This window comes from Solanum dulcamara, chromosome 9 (assembly GCF_947179165.1).
Source record: "Solanum dulcamara chromosome 9, daSolDulc1.2, whole genome shotgun sequence".
NCBI classification, from domain to species: domain Eukaryota; kingdom Viridiplantae; phylum Streptophyta; class Magnoliopsida; order Solanales; family Solanaceae; genus Solanum; species Solanum dulcamara.
This window is the reverse complement of record NC_077245.1, coordinates 8557715-8578109: the sequence shown is the minus strand read 5'-3', so window position 1 is coordinate 8578109 and position 20395 is coordinate 8557715. Positions and strand designations below refer to the sequence as shown.

General features: G+C 33.7%; 2 protein-coding genes across 2 annotated transcripts; one reads left to right on the top strand and one right to left on the bottom strand.

Moving 5' to 3' along the window:
- Positions 1–1053: 1053 nt before the first annotated feature.
- On the bottom strand, positions 1054–1976 carry LOC129902592 (histone H3.3). The gene is made up of 2 exons (XM_055977919.1): positions 1874–1976; positions 1054–1617 (listed from the first exon to the last, which is right to left on the bottom strand). Exon 2 carries the CDS (start codon positions 1615–1617, stop codon positions 1207–1209), a length of 411 nt encoding a protein of 136 aa, XP_055833894.1. The 5' UTR covers positions 1874–1976; the 3' UTR covers positions 1054–1206.
- An 8303-nt stretch (positions 1977–10279) lies between these two features.
- Positions 10280–17953, top strand: LOC129902857 (serine--tRNA ligase, chloroplastic/mitochondrial). The gene is made up of 10 exons (XM_055978289.1): positions 10280–10557; positions 10623–10771; positions 11706–11799; positions 11878–12026; positions 12111–12203; positions 12632–12811; positions 13463–13629; positions 16879–17013; positions 17147–17240; positions 17454–17953. The coding sequence occupies exons 1-10, from the start codon at positions 10368–10370 to the stop codon at positions 17730–17732; spliced, it is 1530 nt and encodes a 509-aa protein (XP_055834264.1). The 5' UTR covers positions 10280–10367; the 3' UTR covers positions 17733–17953.
- The last annotated feature ends 2442 nt before the right edge of the window (positions 17954–20395 follow it).

The following is a 20395-nucleotide window of genomic DNA, read 5'->3' as shown; positions in this document are numbered from 1 at the left end:
ACTTTATTTATAGACATTAAACATATTGTAATTTAATATATAGTATCCTACATAAAATATATCTATTTTAAAAGTATTATAAATGATAATTAGATATTGAGTGATCTTTTATTTACTTGTTTTTAAACATCCTTCAGATTAGTAAAGTATTTTGGAGTAATTATATTTTTTATTTGTGGTTAAAATTGGTGAAATAATTTTACCAATTTCTATGTATATTAATTCTTATTTGGAATGAATGATTATCATATAAAAAAAATTAATATGTCATTCATGGTATAGTTATAAATGTCACATCATCAATTATTTTTAATAAACATCTAATTTTCAAAATTACACTGTTTTTTCTTTTGAAAAACATCCATTGCATAGACTAATCTATTTATTTGGTTATATTTAAAGAAAAAATTCAATTGTAATTTTTTGATTTAATTACTATAGTATATTTTACAAAATTTGTATTATGAAATAATTATGTATAATTTTAAGTAGATAAGATATTCACTTATAGTTATTAATAACAAAAAAATTAATTGTCTTCCTCAATAAATGATTTTATTTCAATTTTAAAATAAAACCGAGTACAAATTAACTAAATGTTAAATTTTTAGTGAAAAATGTTTTTAACTTTTCAAATTCGTTGTGTTATCGAAAGAACTAATAAATTAGTCTCTAACTTTTATCATTCGTTTAAGTTTTACAGAGTTAACGTTTGAGAACATGATAAATTTTGACAGTTAAGACAAAAGGGATTGGCTTTATCAATAATTCGGGGTTATATTTGACAGAAAAGTAACGTTAAAACGTTAATTTGAAGGAGTCAATAGAAATGTCGTCGAGAAGAGTTTTGGGGGTATCCAATAAACGATGACACCAAAAATTAGGCCCAATTTGCCAAAACCCTAGAGCTTCGACGACGGCGGAATTGAAAAATTCAAGAGACATCTAATTTACTTCCAAAAACATAATTTCACCAAGAATTGCTTTAGGGTTCAAGCAGCTTGCTGTTAAACATAAACAGGATGGAACACTCAAATTTTGAGAAGAGAAACATCAATAAAATCGACTATATATCAAATGCCCAGTAATCCACAACCATTCATATCTATTTATGTATCAATATGAATATCCTAAAGAACAAAGGAAAGAAAACACAAATTGCAAAAGAGGCTTTTAGCAATCTAAGCAACGACAAAGCAGGGCATTCTAAGCCCTTTCTCCCCTAATCCTTCGGGCAAGTTGGATATCCTTTGGCATGATTGTGACACGCTTGGCATGAATGGCGCACAGATTTGTATCTTCAAACAAACCAACAAGGTATGCCTCAGCTGCCTCCTGCAAGGCCAATACAGCATGACTCTGGAAACGCAAATCAGTCTTGAAATCTTGCGCAATTTCACGAACAAGCCTCTGGAATGGCAATTTCCTGATCAAAAGCTCAGTACTCTTCTGGTACTTACGGATTTCACGAAGAGCAACAGTTCCAGGCCTGTATCTGTGAGGCTTCTTGACTCCTCCAGTTGTTGGGGCAGATTTTCTAGCCGCCTTGGTGGCGAGCTGCTTCCTTGGAGCCTTCCCTCCAGTTGATTTACGGGCAGTTTGCTTCGTACGAGCCATCTGATTTTATGCAAACAACAATCTTCGGTCAATCTCAAGAAATTCATGGATTTAAGTATTAAAAATTAAATCTCAACGGCAACACATCTCCAAAACCTAGGGTTCCTATATTCTAGAGTTTGATCAAGTTTCAAACTCAACAGATACACAATGAAAACAATTTCATCATAATTGGAGATCCAATTACGCAGAACTAGTTGAAATTCAAATAATCAGAACACAATTGAAGATAAAGAAGAGAAAAAAGAACTCGAACCTTAAATTTACTTGAAGTTGAAGGCTTCTGCAAAGCTTGAAATTTTCTGGAAGAAAAGCTTTTCGGTTTTTGAGAAGACGTGGTTTGAGGTGAATAATGTTGGATGCTATTTATAGAACGTGTGAAAGCCGGGGTCAGTTAGGATTTCTTTTACCGTGTGTGTTTTTTGAAAGTACGGTTCGACGGTTGATAGTAGCTCTTTTTGTGTTTTCTTGTTGTAAAATGAACGGTCGCGATCTGGAGTTACTTTCTGACTCGATCCGCGAGGACTTGTACTCGCTCTCTCATTGGTTCTTATTCTATCACGAGGATTGAAGCTTCATTAAAACGGTAAATTTCCACATTGCGTTACAAACACATCCTGACTGGACCCAGAATCTCAAATATCCGGATCCGGACCTTTTGGTGCATCGGGTTATCTAATGGTATAAAAAATGGAAAAATTATCAAAATTTCCTATGATGAAAAAAATTACAAAAGCCTCTACTCTCTCCACTTCTCGGATACATCATGAAAAGTGATGTAAACTCCCTACTCTCTCCACTTCTCAGATTATACCAAATTTAAGAGATTTTGTAATTTGGAAAAAAATAGGAATAAAATGTAATTAACTCTTATTTTTATGATTAGTTGTCTTTTGAATATTACATGTATACTATAGCTAATTTTACCTGAATTAATAATCATACACAATGGAGAAAATTTCAGTATTCTAATAGATTGTGGATTCATTCATTTGCTGTATCCTCCAACATATAATTGATTCAATTAGTCTTGATGTGTGAGACCTATACGAGAGTAAAAAGATAATTGTGACGTGATTATGCATGTATATACAAGTTAAAAATGATTTGAAGTGGAGGAAGATAATTAAAAAACATCATACGCTTTGTTTTGCATGTCAGCAGTGATTACGGATTTGGACGATATGTGTCTTCAAAGTGATTCAAAGTTAAAATGTTAAATTAGTGATTCATTGAACCCTATAAATAGTGCATGATAATTAAAAACTCTGTATTCAGAAGATGCATATTGCAAAGATGAGGATATGTGGTTATACTATGAGCAACAAGATTAGAAAAAGGATGTTTGTAATAAGATAAGAGTGGCGTTCATGGTGGATACGACGAGGGAAGCGAGACTGAGATAAAGTAGACATGTGAAGATTAGATGTGTAGATGCGTCATTGAGGAAGTGTGAGGGGTTGGTTTTACAAGCTATGAGGAGAGACAGTGATAGGTCGAAAAAGTATTTGAGAGAGGTGATAAGAAAGGATGATTGGTGTTTGTCATTGTCATTGTACTAGTTGTATTACTTCAATTCTTGTTTTTGATATTTGTAAGACCCCAGAAATTTGGAAAGTCCTAAAACAAGGAACAAATGATGAAATCCTAAAAAATACAGAAAACTGGCACCAGGTAATGACCACGAGGGGCCATCACGGGTCGTGGTCCGCACCACGGCTCATGGCAAGCCACCGTGGTAGAGATTCTGAAACACAATCCTGTAGGAAAGGGACACGACGAGGGACCACGGACCATGGTGAGCATCACGGGTCGTAGTGCCCTCCGTGGTGACCCCTCCTCTAAGGCCTCAGAAAACTTTTCAAGGCAGGCACCACAAACGACCACCATGGGTCGTGAATCGCTTCACGGATCTGTTTCGCGGTGGTCACTTCTGCAGGTCCTATTGCACCACGGCCACGAACCATGAAGTTATCCGTAGAGGAAGTTAGAGACTTTCCTGCAAACCCCAAGATTTCCTTCTCCAAGTGATTTACCACGAGATACCACACCACGGACCGTGATGGTCCTCCATGAGGCCCAATTCGGCCAATTTTTAAAAAGGATATTTTGATCTTTTTCTGTGTTTTAACACAAAGTGGGGTCATTTTGAGGGTTGAATTCACTTATCTAAATGACCATAAGCCTTTCCACACATTTATTCTCACTCACATTATATGACTCAAAACCCCAACCTCTCAAGGTCTTCTTCTTCACCAAGAAAGCTAGGGTTTTATTCCAAGATCTTCAAGCCTTCATTTTCAAATTTGCATTGGGATTTATTTCCCAAGGTATGTGGATCTCATTCATGAGTTCTTCCACCCATGGAGTTCAAGTATTTTCTAAAGCTAGCAATTAAATTTCAAATGGTGAATTCTATGGGTTTTAATTGATGCATACGTTACTCTCATGCATGTTATTATGGATTTGAGTGGTTTTAAGTTGATTGAATAGAACTCACTTAGTTTCACTATGTTTCATTGAAGTTTGAATTGAAAGCTTTGACTCCAAAATAAATATTTATGAAAGCAAATGTCTATGATTAAAAAGAGTCTTATGAAATAAAAAAATGATGAAATGATGTATTCCACTTACGAAAGGTCAATTCTCACTTGTATGAGTCAATGAATGGTTTTTAATGAGTTATTCCACCGAATGGTGTTTTGATGATTTAAAGCTCCGTAAATGATTACATTCTTATGTGATATGAACTATTCTGTGAGATTGACTTAGCATCGAATGGGGCATTGAGGTGGGATTCGGTAAGGGAATCCTAGTAGCAACCCCTTGTCTAATTAACTATGCGCTAACATAAGAACCCTTGTATGCTTAGACTAGTGGATCCACAAATAGCCCTTAAAGTTAAAGTTAAAGAAGTGAATGAAGTTGATGTAGCTCTACCCGGCAAGTAGTCTCCCGTGCTAATATACGAGGTTATGTTGGATTCCATGTAATAGCTCACATGGTCTTAAATATCGGTTATGGTCATTCTCCCACAAAATGAATATTTCAAATGTTATTTACATGATTGATTATGCATGAATTCCACTATATTTCGTACTACATTAACGTTTTAATATTTCTTAAATGTCCATGCATGGATGGCTACATTTTTAGTACATTGTAAATACTAACGCATACTCTTTTGCCTACATGATATCACCATGTAGGGATAGGCGTTGCTCCACACTCACCTCCACGTGGCTGGTTGATTACGCTGAAGGCTACTACTTGGTGAGTTCTCATGTTTCGGGAATAATATCCCTACCTTTTCTAGCTTATGATATGTATAGACTTTTGGTTACCTTTTTGGTACTTTTGACACTTATGTTGAGGGTGAGTTAGGGACATGTCTTAACTCATGCCAAGTCTATTAATAGAGGTATGTTTGGACGAAACTGTATAATGATCTAAGATTGTTGTTCGCTTTTATTCTATGTCGTTTCCCTTAGACCCATTATCCCATTCATTTCTGGTTGCACTGAATGTCATTACCTATGAAAAGCTAAATTAATGCTAAGAGGCTAGGGTGAGGGACCTCCGGGTGTCTCATTCGTCGTGTCACGTCTAGGCCCTAGGCTTGAGTCTTAACAATATTTCTCAATGTTTATTATTATTTACAATGATCTACCCTAGTATGTTATTTAGTGTGTCTTGATTATCACACTATTTTCTTGTTACTTCTTATATTTTCTCTATTGTCTCCTTTTTTTTTGTACTTGAATTTGTTGCGCTTGAGCCGGGGACCTTTTGACAATAGCATTTCTACCTTCATAAGGTAATATTAAAATCTGTGTACATTTTATTATCCGCATACTATACTTATATATGAAATTTCATTAAGTATATTATTGCTGTTATTGAACCCTACAAATAGTGCTTGGAAATAGATTATTTGGTAATTGGAAAAAACAATAAATAATAATGAATCGACAAGTTTACCTTTAAACTTGCGAAAGGGTCTAAAATTGCTTTTGATTTTTCGAAAAAGGTGATCACTATTCTGACAAAAGTACGATCGTCTCTTTCAAAATCAAGAATCTTTAACATTTATGCATCTATCCTCTTAAAGCTCAGATTAACTAATTTTTAAACCTTAAATCATTTGAAATATAATTGAATTTTCACTGCTACTGAACTTTTATCGACACAACTTCATTTTCTCATTTTCTCAAATCATCAATAATAATGTCCAAACTCTATAACAATCTCATAATGTTGAAACAAGTCTTGGAAATACTATTTATTTTTAAAATTGTCTGCATCGATATTTTTACAATTAAAATCATGTTATATTGATTTAAGAGGGGTTTTTTTATATATGGTTGAGGTAGTGATGGAATGAAAAGATGATAAAAATGAATTTTGGAGAGGGATCATTCGAATGACGTTTTCTTGGTGAGGTTCTCATGTATCTTTTCGTGAGTAGTGTCGTAAGGGTGAAGTGGTGGTATAGTAGCATTAATTTTCAACTAGTGTTTTTGAAATTGAGGATAAATAATTATTATAACGATGATTAATTTAGAGCAAAATGAATCTGACACAATTTAACAAAATATTCCCGACAGTTCAACAAAAAATGAAACACGTGTTTATCGTGTTTATTAATAATAAATATATATTAAAAAATATTTATATTATTATGTGTGCATTATATTATTGAGTATAAAATTTTTAAAAATTAATGTTAAAAAAATGTTAATTTACTATCATAGTAACAATTAAGGAGCAAAATTAAGTATAGTGAACAAAATTTTATTTAAATTTACATATTGATGAGAGAAAATCTTAAAACTCTTACCATATATTAAGTTTCTTATTATCTTTTATGATATATTTTAGGACTTGATCACAACACCAACTTAACCTTCAGAAGCTTTCAAATCGAAAAAAGCTATTTGCAAGACATTTTCAGGATTCAATTGATCTTTGAATCAAATGTTCGTAATTTTATCATATCAAATCTCTTGTGATTAATATTTTGTCATGGCGCTTCAAGAATCAGAAAAAGACCCAACCCTTAATTGTAAAATTTATCCGTGATCATGCATCGTCAATACTTTCTGGCCGTAAAGAAAAGTGAAATAAAGATTAGAAAAATGAACAAGGACTAATAAACTATTGCATTCAAAACATGACGTTTTTTCGACGTTTCCGTTCAAACAACATAAGCCAATTAGCTTAAGATGATGGAATAATAGATCTTCTCGATCCACCCGTTGAATACATATTCAAGAGCAACAATCTTATAACAAAGAAATACTCATAAATCCAAAAAATATTGAAATCTAAATAACATAACATCAAGCGTAGGCTAACAATTGTAAATATTGACAACATTAAATTAGATGAAAAAAAACTATAATAAGAAAGCATAATATTTAATATGATTTCATCAAGTGACATAAATATTAGAATTAAACAAATATTTAAAACATAAAATTTATGGAGAGAATAATCTTCTCCTAAACAAAACTCAACAACGACTACATTGTAGATGTTATTCTATTATTTGTGAGAGAAAAGAATCCTCAATTTATAGAGGTTAAAAAAATTTCCTTTTGCAAGAGAGAATTGATCAAATATGAAAGAGATTATTTCCAATAAAAAAAACTTCCACCAAAAATGTAATTCTAATTATAATAAAATTAATTCAAAAGTCAAAAAAAAAAAAAATTATAATAAAAAAAACGTTTTAGTGTAAGGGTAAATATCAATGACTTACTTATGAAGAAATAAATTAAAACACTTAACATAAAAAATTAATGGTACTAAAATATACTACTTGAATAATCTCGGATTCTTTTCAATTGAAGAGTCGTCTAATAATACCAATTAATAAAGATATGAATTGTTACAATTTCAATATTTTAATCTTTAGATTTTTATTATATATATTTTTCTTAATTTTTAGGACTCTTAATTATTTTACTCTTACCAAATATTTTAGGACTCTTTAGTTTTTAAAATATATTTTCTTCTTGCCATATATTTAGGATTTTTTAATTTAAAATATTATAAATATAATTAACTAATAATTTTTAAAAACGAGTAAAAAAACGATTTTGTCTAAAGAATATATTTTTTAATAAAGAGTAAAAAGTTCAATCAACATTTTATGGATCTTAATTCTTTTAATATAGTATAGATAAATGAACATGTGTTGAAAAGTTTTTGTCGTTACAATAAGGGTGAATTTGGACAAACCAAACAAGGACAATTATATATCTAACCTCAATTACTAATAACTTCAAATTTAAACCATCTCATAAAATTGCCTCTCTCTGTTACTTTTTATAAAGAAATTTTCCCAAGTAACTCTAGTTTGGAGCGTAATTGTCATTAATAGTCATAATTCATCTAATTATGATTCATAACTATAGATTTGATATTGTATTTGGTGCTCAAATTCATTGTATCAATTGCTCAAATGTCTTGTATCTGTTTACTCAATTTTGATATACATATTGTTCATTTTCGTTGTATTTGTTCATTCAATTTCATCGAATACATTGTATTTATTCACTCAAATATAGTTGTATTAACATATACAATTTCGCTAGATACATTGGATTTGTACTTTAATTAATTAATGTAGTTTTAGTATATGTACGTGTATGTATCGTAAATATATCTGCGATACATGTATATACTATTTTATGTACACTATTGGATGTATGCATTATTTTATTTTAATTGTATTTCATTGAGTATATCATTGTTGATGCAGGTGTATGCTTTATATACACTTTTGATTGTGTACATTCTTTTATTTTGATTTTGTTTTAGTGAATGTATCACTATTAACTGTTGATATTAATATATGGTACAATCAAGGCAAAATATAAAAATACAGGATATATATATATTGATTGTTGAACTCATGAATACAAATGTGAAATGCTTGCTCTTTATTACTATATTCATCATAACTAGGGGGTTCAAAATCGAACCCTAACCGATAAGTCAACCGCAAAATTAACCTATTGGCTTATTGGTATTGGATTATCCAATAAACGGTTAGGGAATGAATTAAAATTTTATAATTAACGGCTTATTGGTGTGGGGGCGGATTATTAAATTTTTTTATCGGATAAACTGTTAACCCGTTAAGAATTACCATATACTTACACTTTTTTTTCCAGTCTTTAATCAATTGACATGAGTCTTTTGCTCTGGTTGTGTGCAATTCTGTAAAAATATGAGTTACCAAATTGAAGTCAATATATCCTTAACTTTTGCTTGCATGCTATATCTTCTCTTCAATCAGCTTCACCTTTTCAATGTCAACTTAAATTCTTTCTCGTTGTCAAATAGTCTACGAACTTCTTATAGGTTATTTGATACACCGCTCAATAACTATCCGACAATTGGTAATCCCTTATCGAACCAACCAATATCTTATAGGTTGGCTAGCAGATTAATAAATTTAAAAATCGATATCCAATAGGCCAAACCGTTAAGTGAAATTATCGGCCCAATCCGTCCGATAAACAGCCCTAATCATATCTGATCGATTGTACTTTGTATCACTGCATTCACCACTATATTCACGGTTATAAAAAGCAACAATCAGCTATAAATAGAAGATTCACAACATTATTGCCGTCAATCATGATTTTTAGATATAAAAATACAAGTATATTTTTGAATTCACGAGTATAAGTTGACGTTGGGCAGCTCTAACTGTTCATCTTCAACCTTGATTTTTTTTTTTTTAGAAAAATCATCAAATTCACCTCAAATCTGCATCAAATTCCTCAAATTTAAAATATGAATTTCTCGCGATGTACCATTTTTTTAAAAGAACACCTACAATTTAAACTTAAGTTTCATAACTTCATCCCATGAATGTCATTTGAATTTCCTTTTCAAATCTCTCATCAAATTATTCCAATCTTCAAATCACGATTCCAAGACCCTTCAAATTAACAAAACTCTAAATTTGAAATCTCAATCTTCTCTTGTTTCCTTCAAAATAATCAGCAAAACACATTTCTCCATTTTTTTTTCAAAACTTTCTTCTCCATGCCTTATATTATTTGTTCATGTTATTAAAATATTTATCTTAAATTATCTCCCAATTTACAAAATTGAGATAAACTTAATTGTTACTTTTCCATTTTTTCTTTAATTTGTGTATAAAAGTATATATTATATATTTTCATTTTGAATGTATAAATATTATAAAATTTCAAAATAGTTTGTCTATTATTAATTTTGATATGATATATAAACATGCATTAAAAAGAGTTAAATAATAAATTTATATACATATTTTATGATTTCTTAAGAACATGCAAAGTAAAACATGGATGAGTAATATAGAAGAAGGGAGTAACAATTCTGATTTTTTTCACCAATAACCATTGCAGTGGAGTGGTCCGTAAGAACTTTCTTTTTATTAATTAAAAGTTTTAGATTCGAATTTCGAATATAAAATTGTCTTTGTTAAAAAGTGCCTTACGTCCTAATAAATTTTTTTTTATCATAAATTTAAATTTAATCAAACTTCAATATAGAGAAATCATACGTCAAATTGAAAATTCAAAAAATAATAATTATGATTATCCCCTTTCAAATAATAGGATAAGTGGAATATCTTTTAGAAAAATAAAAAGAAAAAAGGGCTGATAAATTGGCGAAAGAAAACCAGTCGCATCTTTCCTCTTACTAGTACATCGTCGGCCAACGAAGCAGAGAGCGGAGCTATGGTACTGCACTGCTGCTTCACCGGAACCACTCTCCATTCCCTCAAACTTGCTGCAATCCCTTACTTCTCCAGAACTCTAACCTCCCGTCTAACGCCCTTCTATAACAGGCCTCTGTTCCCGCTTGTCGTTAGATCCCTTTCTGCTCCGGCCGTCCAAACTTCCGGCACCGCAACAGAAGAATATCAAGGTAAATTTCTACTGTTTTTTTGTTTTGTTTTATTTAAAAACTGAACTGTAGGACGGTGAATATAGTGGTGAAGCCTCAATGGAAAGCTGCAATTGATTTCAAGTGGATAAGAGATAATAAGGAGTCAGTTGCGGTTAATATTAAGAATAGGAACTCCAATGCTAATCTGGAGCTTGTTCTTCAGCTCTACGAGAAGTTGCTCAATGTTCAGAAGGTCAATTTTCTATCTCACTTTTTCACTCTTTTGACGATAAAGTCTCAACCTTTCAATATTTTGTATTTATCTTCAAAATTAATACTTCAGTCATGCTGTTAGTGAAATTTGTTAAATTGAAAATGTAACTTAAGTCGACCTTTTAGCCAAAGGATTCTGAGCATTAGCGACTGCATTACTGTGTAATCTTCGCGGACATTTAGCATTTTACAGAAATATACACATACTATAATGGAATTAATGGAAAATGTAATTCAGAAGCAGACACCTGTATGTGACTCTATAATGTGGATAACGAGTGTGATGATATCAGTTTGAAAATCCTTCACGAAGAGTAAGAGCATTTCTCTTACGTTTCTCTCTTGTTTTCTTGTGGTTGGTTCTGGGATTCCATCCTCCCTCCTGCCAATTGTGTAAATTGCATTTTAAAGAAGTTCAGAATTAGTGTTTCTCCCTCCTGACAACAGTGTAAATTGCATTTTAAAGAAGTTCAGGATTAGTGTTTCTCCCTCCTGACAACTGTGTAAATTGCAGTTTAAAGAAGTTTCGCATTAGTGTTTCTTACTTTTGGCAAAAATGATTGCAGATATAGGTATAAGGTGTCTGTTAATTGATTAATGAATGTGAACTGCTGTCTACTTCTTATAAATTGCATTTATATTCCAGATATGGTCCCGTTCTCTGTAGAGATTCCTTTCTCCTGTCATCTTGCTCTATCTCTCTTGCATTATAGGATAATTGATGCATGACAAAAGGAGCAGAATTTGTGCATATATTACCATTGTCTTGATTATTTCAACGTTTTTTTTAGTGCTTTGTGTCGCATTCTTAGAGCTTTGATTTGTTCATTGAAGCAACACATTCACATGCTTGAATGGTTTTTTATGGAACTGGTTATTCTCAATTTTAGCTAATTGTTACTCACAGATAACAGGAGGTTGAAAAGCTACGAGCGGAGAGAAATGCAGTTGCAAACAAGATGAAAGGAAAACTAGAACCCTCAGAGCGCCAAAAGCTCATAGAAGAAGGTTGATGTCTTATTTTATGTCTACCTTGAAGCTTTTGGTGGCTAGGTTATTCATTGTGTGAGTTGTATTTTTTGTCAGGAAAGAATCTGAAGGAAGAACTTGTTACTTTGGAAGAAGACCTGCTAAAACTTACTGATGAGCTGCAGCAAGAAGCACAATCCATACCTAATATGACACATCCAGATGTTCCATTAGGAGGGGAAGATTCTTCAACAGTCAGGAAAATGGTACTTCTAGTTTGATATACACAGGCGTGCAGACCACATTGTTTTGATCCTGCTCAAGCCTCATTTACTTTCCCTGTGTTTCAGGTTGGTAAGCCTGCTGAGTTTAGCTTTGCTGTTAAGGACCACGTCCAGCTGGGAAAAGACCTAGATCTGTTCGATTTTGATGCTGCAGCTGAGGTATTCTTTCTCACCCAAGGTATTTGTTTTGTAACCTAGAACTAACTTAGCAGCTGTATATTATCAATACAATCCATTTTGTTTTGAAAAAAATCAGTCTATTCCTCACCATGTTACCCTTTGCATACTGGACCATGTTCTTCCCAATATCTTTCTGCTATCGAGTTATCAAACCTAGTGTTATAGCCATTGGCTTTCAAACAGTCTATGCCAAGCTGGTAGTAAACTGTGTTTTCTGGTTGTATATCTAGTCTTCCACTACTTCATTTCTTGGCAGAGTGCTTGCATCCAAATATTGAAGGACATGACTAAGTTTGTATGCCACATAGGAAGATTGATCTGCTATCACTACTTACTTTCAGGAGATGGGTTGGTTACAAGAAATCTTGATTTAGTTTGCTCATGGTTAAGTTAAATTTGCTTTTCAGGTCAGTGGGTCCAAATTCTATTACTTGAAGAATGAAGCAGTTATTTTAGAGATGGGTCTTGTAAACTGGGCAGTTTCAGAGGCCATGAAAAGAGGTTTTACACCTCTGACAACTCCTGAGATTGTACGGTCATCTGTGGTGGAGAAATGCGGATTTCAACCCCGTGGAACAAACACTCAGGTTTGTCTTTCACTAATGTTGATACCGTTTGGATGATTTCATCCACAATCTGTGATGTGTCCTTTTCATCTTTTATTTGTGAACATTGTCATTGTGTCTGTTGATGGGTGTTGTCACTTTGCTTGAAAATCAGATTGCCACTAATAGTTATCTTGTATTTTTTTTGAAGAGTACAATGTCTTCTCTCTTTTGAACTGATTTTTGATGGTGACATGGATTGTTTTTACTCAAACCAAGTCTTGAGCTACCAAGGTAACCCTGGTTTTACTGAAAGAAGAGTTGAATGATCTTGACATTGTTATTTGAAGCTAGAGACTTATTTTCCCTCCATAGTTTGGGTTTTGAACTTCATATGCAGATATATTAATTGATAATAGAGAAAGATCTTTACATGAATCATATTTGTTGTACAGATGAATCATTTTCTGAACGACTTATGCAACATGTTAGTCTTTAGTGTGATAAATGTATAACTATGTATGATTTACTTTTCTTTCTCCCTCTTGGTTATGTTTTTCATTGTTTTAGGCAGGTTTGTGATTTTTTCACCTTTCTTTTGGGATGAGGGGAAGAAGCAGCGATATCAATTACTGAAATGAATTGGTTAAATTGGTTTAGCTGATCAGTGATATTTTACTAAACGACTGGTAGGTGTACTCCATCGAAAATAGTGATCAGTGCCTGATTGGCACCGCTGAGATTCCAGTAGGCGGAATACATATGGACTCCATCCTGTCTGAGTCGTCATTACCATTGAAATATGTGGCTTTCTCCCATTGCTTCCGGACTGAGGCTGGTGCTGCAGGAGCTGCAACTAGGTTACTTGTGACTTCTTATCTTTCCGTTCATTCTTTTCTATTCCTGTCTTCTTTTGAAGAAAACCTTTTCGTTCTTCACCTTATATATACGACAACATATGATGTATATAAAGAGAATACATATCCATGTTTTGCAACTTTCATACTTAAACTGTGGGGTGTTGCTATTACCCCTGAACTACAATTTTTCCAATTTAAACCCCCCCGGAGTGCCAAGTGGCATGGAAGAGTGACTTTACTCTCTTTGTGGCGTGTGTGAGCTAACATTAGGCAAGACACGACATGACACAACTTCAACTTACCGAGGACATGGCCTTAGATAGGAGGTTATGGAGGATACATATTAAGATAGGAGGTTGGTTAGTTAGTTGAGCATTGTCTTGCTTATTCGTCTTTACTATTAGTCGTACTATGAGTTGTGTCACTCTTATAGTTTCTTTGTCCTTTGAGTTTGGTTATTATTATTTTATTTTATACTTTGATTATCATTGTAGCTTGTTATGACTGCTGTTTAGGATGATCTGACAGGTTGTCTGTAATATTTTGCCGTGACTGTCTTTATTTGCATTATTTCTCTGTATTCTACTCTGGACTGTTTTTTCTTGAGCCGAGGGTCTATCTGGAACAACCTCTCTACCTATAAGGTGTTGTAAGATTTGCGTACATTCTAACCTTCCCAGACCCTACTATGTGGGATTACACTGGGTATGGACTGCGTCAATTCATCCATCACCAAGTCAAATATATTAACATATAATAGAAAAAAATTTTGAAAACAAATTCTTCTATTTGTTCACTGATTTTTTCCTTATCCAATTTTCTAGATCTTTTCTTTTTCTTGATAACCAAAGATTTCTTTCTCTTCTTCAAACCTAACAACTTTGTGGCCTAGTGGTCAATTAAGTGGGTTGAGAACCACGAGGTCTAAGGCTCAATTCCCATCAGAGACAAATAACTAGGTGATTTCTTCCATCTGATAGGACAGAGTTACCTGATACTTGTTGTTTGTGGGAGGTGGTAGGTATCCCGTGGAATTAGTCGATGTGCGTGTAAGGTGGATCGGATACCATGGTTATTAAAAAAAACAAAAACCTAACAACTTTTTGTTGATAACAGTAAAATGCATTTGAAAAATCACATCCCTGAGGTAACATTAACACCAAAAAGAAATTAATAAATAATAGTGAATCCAATTGCAAATCACAAGAAAATTTAACCAATAATAGTAAACCCAATTAAAAATCCAGAACTCTAAAATAACTGTGACACAAAAAAGAAATCAATCACTAACAATAAACCAGTTGCAAATTATGACATAATTGTAATCAATAACAGTAAGTGTACTTAAAATCTATAATCCTAAAATAACAGTAACAATTTTTTTTAACATAACAAGCAAAAGTTGGAATATCGAAAGGAGAACCAAACAATAATTTCGGAAACACTAATATTTTTTAAGGGAAAGGGTCAAATTTGTCCCTTTACTGTGCGGAAAGGATTAATTTTACCCTCCATTATATTATCGGTACAAGAATACTCCCGCTATTACCCAAATGGTTCAAATATACCCTCGTCTGATAGGATTGTCCAAGGTGGACGCTCAATCCCACGTGACACTGACGTTTTGATGAGGTGGATGCCACATGGCATGCCACCTCAACAGCCCAACCAAAATTATCCCTCCCATCCCCTCCACTTGTTCTTCCAGCACTAACATTTCCTTCCCCTCCACCACAATTAACACTATCAAGTATCAACACTGCCAAAATTACAACGGTATCTTTTTTTTTTCCTTTCCTTTTTGTCCTTTTGGCAATAAACTACTATAAGTGACAACTAATAGAAAGCAGAGAGTTAACAAATGTGATGCCAATCTGTGAACATCTTCCTAAATCAGGACTATGTTTAGACCATTAGTAGACCTATGATGTTTCAAAGCCATGAAAGACATGTTTGTTACACTTGAGTAGCTACATGCAGCACATCCCAGGATTTATTGATGATACATAAAGAAATACTAGCATCATTCTTTGCGGTGCCAATGGCAATCATCAAGTTTGATGCCATTGAATGATGGAGCTATTCAGTTTCTAATTTGCTTCAATTGACTCTCCTGTTGACTTCATAAAAGTAACTCAATATTACAACAGCAACTCCAACACCTTGTCTCATTAATACTGTGCTGTTCTTTACTGCTAACTTGAAGCAAGATGAAGGTTGTATATATCCAAGGTGCGACAGCTTCATGTGTTACTCTACATAGTCTCTGAAAGAAGATTCTGTCTCACAGAAATAAGAAGATAAACAAAACAGTGGTGTTAATGGTGGTGGAGGCAAATGAAATGCTAGCGGTGGAAGAACAAGCGAAGGAGAGAGGTAAAATTGGTTGGGCACTGAGGTGGCATGCCGCGTCGCGTCTACCTCATCAAAACATCTAGTGTCACGTGGGGTTGGGGGTCCACCTAGGACAACCCTAACAGAGGAGGGGTATTTTTGAACTATTTAGGTAATAACGAGATAGTTCTGTAATAATAGAGGTAAAATTGATCTTTTTCGCATAGTAAAGGGGCAAATTTGACCCTTTTCCCTTTTTTAAACGATCCAAACTTTTATTAAGCCCTAATTCATCAAAAATCTTTATTCAAAAAAAAATATTTCTTTTAGAAGTTCATCCCATCAACCAATTCGACCCTAAAATTTGTGTAGGATTTGAAGTTGCTTTTCTTTTGTTTAGTTTAATTTAGGGGGTAGTAAATAAAGAAAAAAAATGAAAATTAAGGGGTAATAGAAACACAATTTAGGTATGTAAGTTGCAAATGTGCCAGTTTTTTGGGGTTTTAGTCTCGGAAAATACCACGTGTCATGCTACATGTCTTAAGCTGAAACGTATGACTGGTGAAAACTGAAATGCACACATTGACTTAGTTTCGTTCACGAGGTTTTAAAGAGGAAACACTGTAGTTCAGGGGGTAATAACAATATCCAACAATCCAAGTATGAAAGTTGCAAAACATTGAATAGTTCAGGTTTAATGTATTATCTCATATATAAATTCCATGCGTCCACTAAATGTATTATTTACTTTAATATCTAGGGGTTTTATGACCATTTTTGCTATAAGTTTGTAGTTTCATCACTGATTGTCCATGAAAAATGGCAAATCTGCTGAAAATTATATATGTGAGCACATTCAGTTATACATATATTTCTTTTCGGCATCAAGTAATTAATGTCAGTGATTGGCTGCAGGGGACTTTATCGAGTTCATCAGTTCAGCAAGGTGGAAATGTTCATACTATGCCGACCAGATGAAAGTGATTCATACCATGAAGAACTCATTGAAATTGAAGAAGAACTCTTCTCATCACTCGGATTCCATTTCAAGTGCGAATCTTAATTTCATATCTACTACGAACAATTTATGCATGTTTAGTTAATTAGTTGATCACTTTTGTGCACCGAACGTGCACCTGCTTTTCTTTCTCCATTTCTTATAAGCAAAGCATACCGTGTGCAGGACACTGAACATGGCATCTGAGGATCTAGGTGCACCAGCATATCGTAAATTTGATGTGGAGGCCTGGATGCCAGGATTGGGCCGTTATGGAGAGGTAGGAAATGACATCAAGTCTATTTTTTTTTCCAGATGTACAATTACACATATTTAACATGGAACTGTACTGTCCATAATTTCTGCAACTGTTGGATCGTTTGGAGGAGCGGTTGAACAAAACTAGAACAACTGAATCACTGCTCTACCTTAACTTGATATTCTTTATATTCTTTTTACAATATTCTAAGCTGCTACATTCTTTGTTCAACAGATATCAAGTGCATCAAATTGTACAGATTATCAAAGCCGTCGGCTGGGAATAAGATATCGCCCCGAATCATCATCATCATCAAGTCCTAAAAAGGGCAAAAACACAGCTCCGACACAGTTTGTTCACACGTTAAATGCTACAGCATGTGCAGTTCCTCGAATGATAGTCTGCTTGCTTGAGAGTTTCCAGCAAGAAGATGGATCAGTTATCATACCAGAGCCATTGAGACCATTCATGGGCGGGCTTCAGATTATTAAACCAAAACATATACAGAACTGAAACAGGAAGCAAATTTGGTATTAGATACTGTATCTGCATCATAATTTTTTTCCCATCATTTTTTTGGGTAGTTTTCATGTTCAATTCGGCAGCAGATTGGGCAGACGCTTCAGATGAGTTTAAGTTGATGTAAAAGTTGAATATTTATTGTCATTGCAAATTGCAGATTTGCTGTTTGCTTTTGAGTTTATGGCATTCTGACATGAGGTGTTTGTTTCTTACATTTTCTAGTTAAATACTAGAGTTGATTTACAAAAGGATTTGAACTCGTCATGTGCGTCCATTACACGTCTTACACCGTATTACCCTTGCTATTGAACCAAATCCTGATGCAGTGGGGAAGTACATTTTTTTCAGTAACGATTAATAGCACGTTTGATCAACCTATCAGGTTACCAAAATACTTCTTTTTAAAAAAGTGAAGTGTTTGGGCAAGCTATGGGAAGAAAATAAGTGTTTTTGGGGATTAATGTAAACTGTTTTCCATAAGCTAAACAATGTAACTTTTCCCTAAAAGCACTTTGAAAAATTTACACTTAGCAGCATTTTAAAAAAGTTTGATCAAACATTAATTGCTGTTCAAAAGTGCTTTTTAAATTTATTGATCAAAAACACTGCTTCTTACCAAAAGTATTTTTCCGAAAAACTTTTGAAAATAAGTTGATTTTAGAAGATTGACCAAATAGGCTTATAGGTGTTGAGAAAAATCGGACTAACACAAAAAAATATATATATAATCAAAAATAGTACAAATAAAATGGAAAAATAATAACACCAATAATTTTACGTGGAAACCCTTTTAAATAAGGGAAAAATCACGGGCCAAGAAGAGCAACTGATATCACTATAGTAAGAAATTTTACACTGGATAGTATCAAGTACAATACTCAAAAATGACTAACACACACTCAAACGCTCTATTTTTCTTCATATACTATTTTCTTATATATAGTCTATGAAAACTTCACAACTCAAATATTTTTCTCTCTGTCTTGGGTTTTTTGTATCAAATGAGGAGCTGAAGAGCTTCTTTTATAGGAACTCTTCTCAGCAACCTCGCCACTTTCTTTGCCAAACAACACGGAGAAGCTGCAAATTGCAGTAATTTTTGACAAAGGAAACAAATTGGCCAGCCAATTTTGACAAAGAAAATGTGGCCAACAACTTTTTGAAAAATTGGTGAGGACTGGACCCTACAAATCTCTCCCTCCAATCTCATTCACTAGAAGGAAGTATCTTCATCTTCTAAGATAGAGCTCATGCCAAAAAGTTCTTTGCACAATTCGAACTTGTCCCTTGTTACCATTTTTGTCAGCATATCTACAGGATTCTCATTTGTAGAAATCTTTTCAATCTGCATAAATTCGTCTTCTATCTTTTCTCGAATCCAGTGATATCTCACGTCTATGTGTTTTGTCCTTGCATGGTACATAGAGTTCTTGCTTAAGTCTATTGCACTTTGACTGTCACAATAGACAATATACTCTTTTTGATGCAAGCCAAACTCTTGAAGGAATCGTTTGAGCCATATCATCTCCTTGCCAGCTTTAGTAGCCGCAATATACTCAGCTTCAATTGTAGACAGTGCAACACACTTCTGCAACTTTGACTGCTATGATATAGCTTCTCCCCAAAAAGTAAACAAATATCCAGTAGTGGATTTTACTGTTATCAAGGTCATCTGCCATATCAACATCTGTATAGCCTTTCAAGATTGAATTTAATCCTCCAAAACACAAGCATTTATCAGAGCCTCCTCTCAAATACTTGAGTATCCACTTTACAGCTTCTCAATGTTGTTTTCCTGGATTGTCGAGAAACTTGCTGACATCACCAACAGTATGAGCAATATCAGGTCTAGTGCATATCATTGCATATATTAGACTTCCGATGATGGAGGAATATAGAACTTTGGCCATGCTCTCTTTTTCCTCCCGAGTTGTAGGACACATCTTTTTGTTCAACTTTATATGATCAGCAAAAGCTGTGCTAACAGACTTAGCATTCTTCAAGTTCACTCCAGTACACGTTCAATGTACTTCTCTTGTGACAGATAAATCTTTCTTTTATCCTTAAGACGAGTAATTCTCATGCCCAAAATTTGTTTGGTATGACCCAAGTTTTTCATAGTAAAAGACCTACACAAGTCTTTCTTCAACTTGTCAATCTTGGAAATATTCCTGCCCACAATCAACATATCATCCACATATAGCAAGAGGATGGTAAAATCACCGTCAGAATTTTTTTGTATAAATACACAATGATATGAAGAAGTCTTCTTGTAGCTTTGCTCCCTCATAATAGATTCAAAATTTTGTACCACTATCTAGGAGTTTGCTTTAGCCCGTACAGACTCTTTTTGAGTTTGCACACAAAATTTTCTCTACCATTTACTTTGAAGCCCTCAGGTGTTCCATATAAATCTCCTTTTCTAGGTCACCGTAAAGAAAAGTCGTCTTCACATCCATCTGCTTAATCTCTAAATTAAGACTAGCAGCCAAACCAAGAACTGTACGAATGGAGGAAATTTTCACAATAAGAGAAAATATTTTGTCAAAGTCAATACCCTTCCTTTGACTAAATCCCTTAACAACCAATCTAGCTTTGTACCTGGGCTTCAAGCTGTGTTCTTCAACTTTTACTTTGAACACCCACTTGTTCTT

Coding starts and splice junctions, on each gene's coding strand:
- LOC129902592 (XM_055977919.1), bottom strand. CDS start 1,617: ATGGCTCGTACGAAGCAAACTGCCCGTAAATCAACTGGAGGGAAGGCT.
- LOC129902857 (XM_055978289.1), top strand. CDS start 10,368: ATGGTACTGCACTGCTGCTTCACCGGAACCACTCTCCATTCCCTCAAA. Junction 12,027..12,110: donor CTTCAACAGTCAGGAAAATG/GTACTTCTAGTT, acceptor CCTGTGTTTCAG/GTTGGTAAGCCTGCTGAGTT. Junction 17,014..17,146: donor TCACTCGGATTCCATTTCAA/GTGCGAATCTTA, acceptor TACCGTGTGCAG/GACACTGAACATGGCATCTG.